Source organism: Nesoenas mayeri (genome assembly GCF_963082525.1).
Source record: "Nesoenas mayeri genome assembly, chromosome: 1".
Classification (NCBI taxonomy): domain Eukaryota; kingdom Metazoa; phylum Chordata; class Aves; order Columbiformes; family Columbidae; genus Nesoenas; species Nesoenas mayeri.
Window position 1 is genome coordinate 38,210,230 of NC_137541.1, and position 12,534 is coordinate 38,222,763.

Consider the following 12,534-nt stretch of genomic DNA (forward strand, 5'->3'; position numbering starts at 1 on the left):
GCAACACCTGTGCATCTTTAGCCCGCATAAGAAACTGCAGGAGTCTTACCTTAGCCAGTTTGAGATTCTGGTCTTCCAGAACCATCACATCTTCTTCCAGTTTCTTCAATTTGGCCTCTGTGGTCACTTTTTCTAGCTGCAACTTCTGCCGTGCACTTTCCTCTTCTTCAAGCTGCTCCTCTAGTTCCTTCACAACATCCACAGAAAAGCAAGGCATTTGTCAGTGCTGCTCACTAACCAGAGTAACAGCACAGTAGCAATACTGGAACTCGCAAGGTTTCTTTACCCTTCCTTCAAGGTATTATTCATACTTTCCATAAGTGACATCTCTGTCGTGACTTAATGCAACATACTGCATTCTAATGAACAAGTTTTCTAGCAGAATAAACAATGCTATTTTGCAAAGAAGGATGCTACCATTCCTAACACATCTGGCTTAAGCAAAGACTTGTCTAATTATTTGACAAGCGGCCTTTATCTTCAAGAATGGAATAGTTCATTCCAGGTGACTGACTGAATGCCTCAGGCTCAGCAACAGAATCGCTGTGTTCTATTGCTGTTTCCACAGATAGATTTTTCTATGCTTATTTTTCCTCTCTGTCTCCCATTTCCTTCCAAGCTGAGACAAAGGAATCATTCTGACCCTTAATATCATCCTTACTAAACAAGAGACAGCATTCCTAAGACATTACCTGGATGTTCTGCTGCATTTTCTTTTTTTCAGCCTGCAAATGTTGACACCGTTCCTCCTCTTCCTCAACTCTTGCTTCCAGGTCATGACATATTTCCTCCAGTTCTTGTTTCTTGGCTGTCAGGCGGGCTCTTATCTCCTCAGCTTCAGCACAGAGTTCAGTTTCTGCTTGCAACTGTTCCTGCAGCTGCATCTTCTCTGCCATTAGCTACATTGAACACAAAGCCAGAAATAAGACAAGCTCCAATTTACCACAGCACTTCACAATTTATGTGCTCCTTTGTTCCACAGTTAAAATCTTAATCATTGCAGTAGTCTCCTGCTGCTCATCAAAAGCTAAATATCAAAACACAGTTTAAGTGTTTCTTTTTCACAAACCATGCAGTGTAACCACGTTAGCCTTAACAAATTTCTCAAGACCATATCCATTTGAAATAAGGAGATGGTCTAGTTTTCCCCTGCAAAAGTAACGCAAATAATTATCAGTCCTACAGAAAAATAATCCTGCTGCCACCTTCTGTGTTCCAAACAAAAAGGATTCCATTAATTAATGACAAGGTTGAATTCAACCAGCTTCCTATAACTCAGACAAAGGAGACTTTCTTCTACAGAAGGACATCAGGTGGTCATTGTAAAAAATGACCTGCTAGAGGAACTGAGCTGGGAAGAAGGGCAAAGGAAATCAAACAAGATGGCAGCCAAGTCACATATTTCAACAAGTTGGAATCCTGCAGCTTATCTATCAGACCAATAAAGCAAAGGAGAAGCTCTCAAGCAGTTGGCCAGGTAGAGAGAATGACTTTTACACATGAGATTTGCAAACTCACCTGGGCCTGGAAAGTCTCCAGCTCACTCAGCCTATTTTCTGCAGCTAGCTGCTTCTCCCTGACCTTTACTAGTTCTTCTTCCTTGGCCATCATCTCCTCTTCCTGTCTGCTTACTTGCAGGAGGGGCTTCACCTGAAAGGGAAACCAAGGGAATGAGATGTATAAGGAGCATGGAAAACATGAAGAAATGCTCTTGTACTTGATAGGCACCAAATAGAACAACATTTTAGATGTCATGTTTGAAGGTCTGACCAATCATTTTGTTGTGAACACTGGCAGGATCACAGAGGACTAGATGTCATCTACTCTGCCAACAACACACTTTCTGCCTGCCCAGCTTTTCTCTAAGATGAGTTTCATCAGGAAAGGGTTGCAGAAATTCCAGACCCTCATACAGTGGGAAAATTCCCAGGTAGGTCAATGTAAACAAAAAGCAAACAGCACCGATCTCTGGGTTCAAAAACCCTTAAGAGTCATTTCATAGGAAAGAGAAGAAAAGTTTAAACTCTGCTTTTAACTCTCATTTAGCTGCGAAGTCTCACAGCTAGAAAGCAAGAAATCCCATACATTTAGAAAAAAAGACCGTTTTTTCATATGTTCATTGTCTTTACAAAGGTGAAAAAAAAAAATCTACAAGTCTAACAGCGAGATCAGACCTCAATGCTTTTCCTTTGCTCTTACAACCCTGGAGGAAGAGAAGGCAAGCCACACCCGTAATAAAGATTTTTGTCCAGCTAAATTGGCTAGCCACGTAGTAAGCAACTCTTCGAAGTACCATACCACCAAACCAGGCAATCCTCTTACTCTTCTTAGGCAGAAAGCATTAAGAGATGATATCTGCTTTTCCACAACATTATTTGGATATAGCCTTGCACTTGGTTTATGCAGGCATACTGCATAGCTATAAAATATTCTATTAGATGCTCTGCCTATATGAATAAAGGTGTAGTTGCAAACCAGCCCAACTGTAGAGGAAGTGGTTTTTGTGCTTTGGTTCAACCTGAGAGGCTGAATTTGCAACCAAAGTGTCAAAATTGCAAAGGGAAAAACATTACCTTGGTGAACAGCCTCCACCATTGCCAGTTCCGCAGTTTCAAATAGGCGGCACAGTTCCGCTGAAGCACTTTCATGGCTGTCAGTTGCTGCTGGCGCTTGGCAAAGGCCCTGCAAGAGAAGCAGAGATCAGACAAAGGAACCCACAGCAGCACACAATTCTCTCCACCACGCCCCTTCTTAGATACCTCTACATTTTTACTTTAGAAGGTTTCCTCCTAAAAAATAATAGCAAAATTTCCAGTGAACAACCTCTACCTTTTCAAGTTTTTTCTGCTCAGGTAAGAGAGGTTGTTCTTTCCTTTATTCAATTTTATATTTAATGAAGTTTTTCCCTAATGTGTTCTAATCTGAAAAGCCTTGCTATTTTCACTTCAGAAAAAGGGAGATTGGAAACAGAGGTGTGCTTTCTTGCCAATCTGACAGATACTACTTTTGTTTTTAGAACTGTACCATTTGCAGCCCTACCTAATAGCTTAAGAGAAATCCTACACATCCTGGATCAGTACTGTACTAAGACCTTTTAAGTTTCACACTTGCAGTTTGCAGCACTTCTGTCAAAAACTCTGCCTGCTGGTATTCCTAAAAAGAGGAATAGACTTTACTGCTCTGGTACTATGGGGGCTAACAGCACATGGAGTTTCTTGCAGGTGCCAGAAGTCTGGCATTACAGAGATCAGAAAACCCTAAAACAACCATCAACTGTTATATACAACAAAAATATCATGGCCTTTCTAACAAAAAATAAATTCTAGTCTGCTTTTTTTGAAGATAAACTTGTACCTGAATGGGAGAAATACATGTGTTTATAACATACTTTACAAAATACGGTCCTTACTTTCTGGCCAGGTAGCCTCTGCAGCATGCTTGGAAGCCAATAATGACATCTGTGATCTTTAGGTCTCTCTCTTCTTCAAGATGAGCAAGAACTCCAGCTCTGAAAAACACTTTACTCTGTCCAATTCGGTAAAGGTTGGAATCCAGCTCCAATGCTTTGATCTAAGACAAAAGAGAGAAGAATTCATCTCCTGCAAAGACTGCTTCATGCGAAACATCAAACATATTTGTGTCTCATGGCTGTAAGAGACCCCTTCCCTACAATGAGCCGCTCAGGCCAACCAAAGCTGCTGGCTCCCAACAAAGTTCTGTACCAGAGATGAGTTGGAGCTCAGCCAAGTGTGGCATGAAATCAAGGTAATCCAAGACAGAAAATATGATAGAAAGCATAGTTTAATACAACACCACAGCAAGTATGCAGAATTAGAAGGATGCTGTGAGGAACGTATGCCTAGTCCCAAGAGCCCACTTCCTTTCCTAAAGGAAACACATCTGTTGAACATTCCTATTTATTTTTTCCCAGTCCTAATGTTTGTCAGAAAAAGACACCCCAACCAACTTCCCTGTCCTTTAAAGGATTTGCTGTCAACACTTTTACTAGTTAGGAGGAATATGGTATACTCCTTTAAGACAGAAAAAAGGGAATCCCTTACAGCCAAATTCAATTCAGTCTCCCTTCGTCTTCAAGCTACAGAGCCAAAGCTTTCCCTTTGAAGCAGGCAATTCTGCAGAAAGTAATTGGAGCCTTCACTGAAAGCATTTGTCATCAACAGGCCATTACAAAAACTTTATTGAAGCTCATACTTCAAGCATGTGCTAAAGATAACATTAATGCTTCTAAGCATTTTGATTCCATGAATAGTGCTGGCATATCAAAGTATATGCATCTGTAGAAACAGAAAGATCCTTTTTGCCTAGGATTATTGGACCTCATGCTAGTCAAAAGCCTCCATTTGCGAAGCCAAAAGAAAGCTTTTTGCACCCTCCTCTCAGACAGAATATCTGACTTTGGAATTTTGGTCTTGTGAGTACGAGATATATTTAACATGCATAAATCTGATTTCCAAACCACATCCGCAAAGTTTATTCTATTTCAAGCAGAGTTTCTAGGATGTCTTACCATCAGCACACAAGCCTGTTTTCCATCCATAAATCCTTTGGGAATTGCATTTGGAGTTAAGATTTCATATCTGAAAAGGAGAAAGCATTAGACTAGTTAAAAAAGTATATTTGCAAAAAAAAAAAAATAAACAAAACCAAAACAGGAATGTGTTCCTATGTCATTATGAGTTTGACAGTTTACAGCCTTGTTAGAAGAAAAAAAACCCTGTATCTCTAGACAACAGAGTATGAGGCAGCAATTTTCAATGGGGTCCTCTATGCCTCATCTTATCTATACACTTACTAGAGAAGTCAAAGATGCTTTTGGGAGGCTTTGTGTCAGGAAACACCAAGGGACAGATGTGCTATGTTTGAAAACAGTAGCAATCTACTTGCAATTAAATACTTCAATTTTTGCATTTAGGTTTTAACTTTGCCAGGGTAAAGATTGCTTCAGATCCTTTTCTAGGCCTTACCTTTGTCTGAATTCCTGGAATACAACTCTGTTGGGGAAACCTTGACGGCAAATACGGATTCCCTCCAGCACTCCATTACAGCGAAGCTGGTCAAGGACCAAGTGGGGATCTAGTTTTCCAGCCTATTGCAGAAAAAGCATATTTTATAAATACCACAATGCTTTTGCAAAAGGGGTTTATCCCTTTGCTTCCTTCTCTTTTTTTTTTTTTTTGTAAAGCAGCCAGTTCTCTCTTTTCCAGTTAGAAGCAATTGAAGGCTTTTACGCCACTTAAAGAACCACCGCAAAGATCAGTCTCCAAAATTTTGGTAAGTGTACACTTACTTAGGATGACCTTAAAAAGATATCCTGAGAAAACAGGACCTCTTTAAGATCTCTTGCAAAACCTGACACAAGATAGTAACCCAGCCACATGTCTCCGGAAGCCCATGTAAGACTGCACAGGCTGTACTGTTGTAAATGTCTTTACCTTTTTCTCATGGTTGGGGATAATGCAACGGACGAAGTTGGGGTTGGTGTTCCTCAACGTAGCCATGAGTTTAGCCAGCTGTTCTTTATAGAGCTGTCCCACTGTTCGGAACATACCCTTCCTGGTTTTAAAGGCCCCTGGCAATGCTGTATCTGACATCCCAGCTACCTGATCCAGCCCAACAATACGGTCAACTAGAGAGAACACAAGACAGAGTGTTAAAATTCTGCCACAAACAAAGGAAGCATTGGAATGAACAAAGAACATCTGGGTAGAACAGGATAAATGACAGGAGCTGCAGGATCCTTTTTGCTTCATCTCTACACAGATGTCGACTCCTGTACAGAATTTGTGCAGGGATAGGAGCAGGAAGGAAAAAAAGCAACAGCTCACTACAGGAAGTTTGAGTGATGGGGTCAAACTTACTCCCAAACATACTCTGCTGATGCTCTGGATGGAAGCTCTGGAAGAGCAATTTAGAAGTGAGTTTCAGATGTTTCTATTTGGTTAGGTCACAATGAAAAACAACAAACCAAGAGTTCCAGCTGCTAGCCCAGCAGAGTCAACTATTAGTTAACTCTGATCCAGGAGGGGCCACAGTTAGAGAAAAAGGCCAGCCTCACTCTTGCATTACAGGCAGAACTACCATGACTGGTGATGAGAAAAGTCATATCTACTTGTAAACTGAGCAAACATGGTAAAAGGCATGAGAGAAAACAAACCTCAAGGTACCACTGTTTGAGTTATTTTTGCAGTACAAGTACTCTACGACAGAGACATGAACAATACCACTAGAAGAAAGTCAGAGCCTCCCGCCCTAATAGTTTCTCCACTATGCTGCAGTGACATCCAAGCACCAATGAAGCTATCATCTCGATGGGTGGACTGCACAGATCCCTTTTTTCAATAGAAGCCAGACAGATCTGAGAATAGCAGTGGCAAGAAGAAACTAAAGCACTGTTTCTTCTTCTACATGGAGATAAAAATTCACCTACCCAATCAAAACAAACTGTATCACTATAAATTTCCAAACCTCCAGTACATTTTTATTAACGGCTCCAAGGTACTACTTCACTTTATCTTTAGTGGCTGGCTGACACCTACACTCAAGCTTCCAATCTTAACAATACATCAACTTCTACTCAAGTGGTTTCTGATTTAAAAAAAAAAACTGCAAAGAGAAACCCCTACAAAAGAAGCAGCAAGAAAGGATACTCTGATTTACAGCTAATATTAGTTTAGAACTGCTCACTTCTAGATCAGCTGTTAGAATAGGGTCAAGGTTGTCTTATCAGAGAGAAAAGAAGGTTATGTTACTAGATGACATCACAAGAAAATCCACAGGAGAGTGTCCTAGATAGCGGCCGGAACAATCCTCTTAAAAATCTTGAGCCCTGCAATCTACATCAACATAGCAAAAAGGAGAGTCACTTGCAACAGAAGACTCAGCTAAGAACAATAAATGAGAAATGATCAGCTGTGGTTCACTCAACATCTCAAGTCCAAAAGGAGCCTCACACAGCAAGGGCCTTGTTAGGTACATGTTGCTGATGACCATTTTTCATGCAGTACTGGTTCCTCTGCCAAACTGGGTTTCTTTTAAATGGTCAGCAGTTGAAGTCAAATCCCCATACTAGAATCAATATTAAACTGGATTTCTGTTTAAATGCAGTCTCAGAAACCTTCCTTCCAAACCTTGCAAAGAGTAACAGCCTTGCTAGTCCTATGTTCAAACAGTTTATAGGAATTTGCTTTTAGCTCTTCCTATGCAAGTCTTGCAAAAGCAACCTTTAGCACCTGAACGTGTCCGTATTTCTCTTGTATCCATTTGAAAGGTGAGAGTTTTGATTTTGTTTTAAAGTCCGTGAGGAGGTACTAGCACAAAGCAGAGGAAAAGAACAAGAAAGACAAGCAGGTATGACAAAGGGACAAAGAGAAGTTAACGGAAGCATTTCTTGCATGGCTCTAGGATGCATTACACACGACACAACAGCTGTTTCTCAGTCACCTGGTTCTAGATGAAGAATAGGAAAGTGTTGATAGAAATAGGCTCTCTGAACGTTCTGCATCTCTGCAACAGACAGAGACGTCAAAGAAAACCCACCACAGAAAGTGACAGCAGCAGTAAGACTCAAAAGCAGATAAACCCAGAGAAGATAGAGTAAAATACTGAACAACACTGCAGAAAGAACACACTAGTTGAAGGACTGAAAACATAGATTCAACCTCAGATCTTGTGTTTGAGCATTGCAGCTAAGCAGGCTGCTGGGACACAATGCTGCATTCATATTTTATCCTGGCATTCTTGTTTTTGAGAAATATTTGCTATATATGCAGCAAGCTTAACATAAATTGATGCCAGTGAACCTTTCTCTTGAGTTGCAGTGAACTTTTAAGGAAACATCATGATCTAAGAAAAGTAGGTTCCAGATAATGATAATCTTAGTGGCTTACTCTTCAGGGGAAAAAAGCAACACAACTCATCACAGACTTTTGATCATCAAACAAACTCTTCCACATAAAACAAGAGAAAACAAATGAGATTAAGTTTAATTACATACCATCTTTCCACAGCTCAGACACGAACTTATCTGACGACTGGTGGAGAAGAGTAGCAATGTTATCATTCAGTGGATCCATGTTCTTCATCAGCCATTCATCTGCTTTATAATCCACCTGGAGGAGACAAACATGTCAAGAAACTTGGTGGGGGAATTTTCTGCAGCACAAGATATGAGATCCTGCAAAATCTACAAAAGTAGCACTGAGGTTTGCACAATCAACAGCAGATTACCTAATTATTCTTGGATTTGCCATCTAAGCAAGCATACCTACAAATTTCAATCCCTAACAAAGAGCTGCATGTTCTGTTTTGCCCTGTCAGTAAAGGGAACGGATTTGCAATCCTAGTTTGCACCACCCAGAGTGTGATTAAAAAAAAAACCCTGGCATCATCATTTTTGGTGACGAAGTCTTGAGGCAAGGCTTCTGAAAAGTACCTCTAATACCACCAAATCACAGAGAACAAATTTAAACTGCTGTCAGTTTGACATGTCTTGAACTATACATATATAACTTGCAGGAAAATCCCCTTAGGCTCTGCAAGGTTCGCAGCAATGGAGCAACTTTGTGATATCTTTCATTGGTTTCCCATAGGCAGCCATTTTGGTAAGCAACCATTTCTAAGCAGCAGTGGTTATGCATTAGAAAAATACAGCAGACATTCCAATGTTCACATTTTAGCTACTCATTCTTTACCTTGCCAGCATAATGTATGATACAGAAGTCAGCTTTGTCTTTCAGCTGTTTTGGCTTCTGAAATTTGGGGTGGGTGCCTTGTTCTTGTACAACTTTTTCCACAAAGCTTTTGTCTGTTGCTTTTGGGAACCAGCACTCTTCATCCAGCAGGGCCAGTATACCAGGAGGCCCAGCCTTAAAGAAGGGAAACATCAAAACATTATTAAATACATGACTACATCAATAACTAACACCTTTAAATGACTAGGAAAAAAAAGGATACCTAAGCCTGATCCCCATCATATTCCCCTGTTGTGTGGTATCAGTTCAACTACTTCCACGCTAACAGAAATGGTTAATAATTCTTCTAAATCCTCATCCGAATTTTAACCATTTTTATGAGAATGTGCCTTCCGTGACATTTGTCTAGGTTGTTTTATGTAGAAGAAAATATTTTTAATAGAAGGAACACTATCATGATGTTCTCCAAATATCCAGGTGTCTAAATGCAGAAGACCACAGCAGAACACTTCACAAACTAGTCCTTACTATTGGAACATCTACTATGAAATTTATAAATTTCCAGGTTTCATTAGAGCAGACTGAAAACAACAGACATTCACAGATTCTCATCACAATTAAGTTAGAAAGTTCACACTACCTATGGTAAGCCACACATCTAGCACCATGCAGATCTACACAAATGAAGACAATTTAGCGCAAGGAAAACGTAGCTGACTAGATCTATTTTCACTACAGAAGTGATACTAACAGATTTATTGGTGACATCCTTTCAGACAAAGAGGAAACTGTTCAATTCTGCTTCTAAGCATACCTCAATGTCAGTAGAAGATTACAAAAGCTAGAAAGCTAGTTTCCAGTCTACAGGTAGAGGTTACGTGCTCAATGACAAAATTAGTGCAGCCACTTCTTGCTGCTCGATGGTAGAAGAACAAGCTTACCGGCTTCTCTATGAGGTCAATGCAGGGCTGCAGATCCAGGCCAAAGTCAATGAAATTCCACTCTATGCCCTCCCTCTGATACTCCTCTTGCTCCAGAATGAACATGGTGTGGTTAAAGAGCTGCTGCAACTTTTCGTTTGTGTAGTTAATACACAACTGCTCAAAGGAGTTCAGCTAATGAAGAAAAAGGTAGAAAGATGTTGGAACAGTTGCTTTTGAAGACACACTTATTATTCTCTTAGCATGAAAGATCACATTTGTAGTTCAGGAATTTAAGCTAGTGTTATGTGTGGGTGGACAGCCCTTTGTCAATAACCCTGTTTGCTTATGAGCTGCCTTTCCTGTCATCCACCACTGCATCACTGCTGCAGTCCCTTGGGAACTTCATAAACACTGTTCCTCAGACTTTGCAAAAGAATGTTTAGTTGTAAACAGCAGAAGAATTACTGCAACTACTTAACCCGGGAACAGAAAAGACTCCGCTTTTCTCACAAACTCAGAGCTGGCAAGTTGTCTTCACAGGAAAAGGAAGCAACAGAAGCCTGAAGACAAATTCCTAAAAGCACGGGGACTGGAAAGTCCCCTTTTAATCCTCATATATAAAATCAGACAAGAAAATTGAGGGAAATTTCTTCAATATCTCCAGAATTCTTCAAACTGTAAGGACAAGGTTAACCCATCGTGCATTTTCATGTTAGATAACACTAAATATAATGCAGCTGCTAAAGACAATGGTCCTGTTCTACTTCCTCCATGTTTCAGTAATTCTTAACCATGTATTTCCACTCCCCTCCTTTTCATAAGATCCAGCCCCCATGAAACTAAAGGGTAGATGAATCAGAGAGGGGTAAGGGAACAAACAAAACAAAAAAAAAAAAGGAAGAAAAAACACCAACAACTTTTCTGTGTCTTAGTTTTCTACTTGATGAATAAATTTGTCCAATTCACTTTCCAGCTGCACATGAGCCAGATCCAGCATAACAGTGATTGATATGAGCTGCCTGGCTGGGATAATGGCAGGATAGGTCTTTTCTGATGGCAGCCTGTGGTTGCTTCGGGCTAAGTATAATGCAAAGCCACATTTTAAAATTGTTGTTTCGTAGACATAAGGGTTTGGCCTAATTCTTCACTGCCACCTATAGAGGGAGCTCCCAGTTTCCTTCTTTTCCATCTCTCCCTCAACTTTCCTTCAGCTCTTTCTCTCCTACAGTTATCTTGCATCAGTTTTTATGCTGATCCCCTTTTGCAGGGTGATTCAATTCTAAAACACCCCAAGAAAATATTTTCCACAGGGCTAGAGAGATGAACAGTAAAAGTTGTTGTAGCCAGGAGCAGCAGATGGGAAACAGAACAAGTTCACTCATTTTCTGCACCAAGGACCTACTGTTAAAGCCATTTAGCTGTATGTGAAACTACACTCCAATCCCCAATTTTCAAGCTTCTTGCAGAAGGGAGCACACATAGGTCAAAATTTATGTTAACTGTGAAGTTAAAATAATTCTAACACACGTGGCCAAAAAGGATGTAAGCACCACAATATATGGCAATGAAATACAACATTTGTAGAACACATAAAATACTAAAGAATGAACCACTAAAGCTAGTTAACAACTTATTTGACAGTTCACATCAGCAGAGACGTCAACTAACAAAAGGGGAATACACATTCTTTCCAAAGCTATACTGTTCTTTTCCAGTTCTGAAGTGATTTCCTTCAGCAGTCTGCTCCATGGTAAACTCTGCTGAGTGCAAAGACGTGGCATCTCTTTACCTCAAAAATCTCAAAGCCAGCAATGTCAAGGATTCCAATGAAGGATGCACCCTGTCGCTTGGTCTTATCCAATGCCTTATTGATACGCATAACCAGCCACCGGAACATACGTTCATAAGTGGCTTTAGCCAGTGCTTCAATGGCGAAATCAGCCTAAACAGAAAAAAACACAAGATTAGGTCTTACATTATAATCCAAAGGAAGGCACAGACTATACTGTTTTGGCATCTAATGGCCCAGCTGTAGTCTAAGATTTTTTTTTTCTACCACTAAACTCACTGAAAAAGGCTAATTTCAGAGGTTATTCCCAATGAAAAGCAGATGGCACTGCAATACTCCATAAACAAGAGCAAAGAATTTCTCGTACTAAATTAGTATGTCAAGGCAAATTTCAGGATCCTGACTGTTCGAGAAACCAATGCTTGGTATTCAAGAAAGAAAAAATACGCCCATTCACCTCCAAAGACTCTAGCGCACTTCAAGGGCCCAAAGAAAAGCATTTGTTTTTTTTTCATTTAGGATTTGTGAAGCCAAATCCCTCCCCCTTCCATGCTACTACCCTACCTGCAATTGACACAGAAATACCATGTATAATAAGAAATTAAGTATCAAAATGGAAAGGCAGCATGGAAATGCAGCCTGTGACTATTCCTAGACTACTCTTTGATATTTATTTACACTGACAATAAGGATATGTTTATAAAGAAGCCATGCAGCAGTGAGTAAGCACAGAGGCTTTGCTCCACTGAGGAGGCCACTAGCTCCTAGGTCAGGCTTCATTTAGAACACAACCTGATTCGAGAGTGTTATAAAATCTACAATCAGTTTCAAGGGTGAGCAGCAAATTCTTCTACCCTAGTAGCTGACCTACTAAAAAATGGTGCTTTCTGTATTACAGCAACTTGAAAATGTCATCCTTGCATACAGCACTGAACAAACTTACTCCTTTGGGACAGGCAGTCACCAAAATTAGGGAATTTGCCTTTTTTTTTTTTTCTCTTACAGATGAGAAAAAGTGTTACAGGGGCAGGATGATTTCTATCTTTGTACAGATCAATTGAGCAAATACTAGAAGCAATTTGTGCGCTACAAATCCAAGTGCAGTTGCTAT

General features: G+C 40.1%; 1 protein-coding gene across 2 annotated transcripts in view; it reads right to left on the reverse strand.

The window, feature by feature from the left end:
* MYH9 (myosin heavy chain 9) overlaps positions 1 to 12,534 on the reverse strand; it is a 70,799-nt gene that overhangs the window by 14,490 nt on the left and 43,775 nt on the right. For both annotated transcript variants that reach the window (XM_080342953.1, XM_080342952.1), the window contains 12 exons: positions 11,424 to 11,576; positions 9,653 to 9,826; positions 8,712 to 8,885; positions 8,015 to 8,129; positions 5,454 to 5,647; positions 4,986 to 5,107; positions 4,529 to 4,598; positions 3,410 to 3,570; positions 2,574 to 2,682; positions 1,519 to 1,650; positions 693 to 899; positions 50 to 187 (listed from right to left, as the gene is read on the reverse strand). In XM_080342953.1, coding sequence (XP_080199079.1) covers positions 50 to 187; positions 693 to 899; positions 1,519 to 1,650; positions 2,574 to 2,682; positions 3,410 to 3,570; positions 4,529 to 4,598; positions 4,986 to 5,107; positions 5,454 to 5,647; positions 8,015 to 8,129; positions 8,712 to 8,885; positions 9,653 to 9,826; positions 11,424 to 11,576 — 1,749 coding nt within the window. The remainder of the gene's footprint in view (positions 1 to 49; positions 188 to 692; positions 900 to 1,518; positions 1,651 to 2,573; positions 2,683 to 3,409; positions 3,571 to 4,528; positions 4,599 to 4,985; positions 5,108 to 5,453; positions 5,648 to 8,014; positions 8,130 to 8,711; positions 8,886 to 9,652; positions 9,827 to 11,423; positions 11,577 to 12,534) is intronic.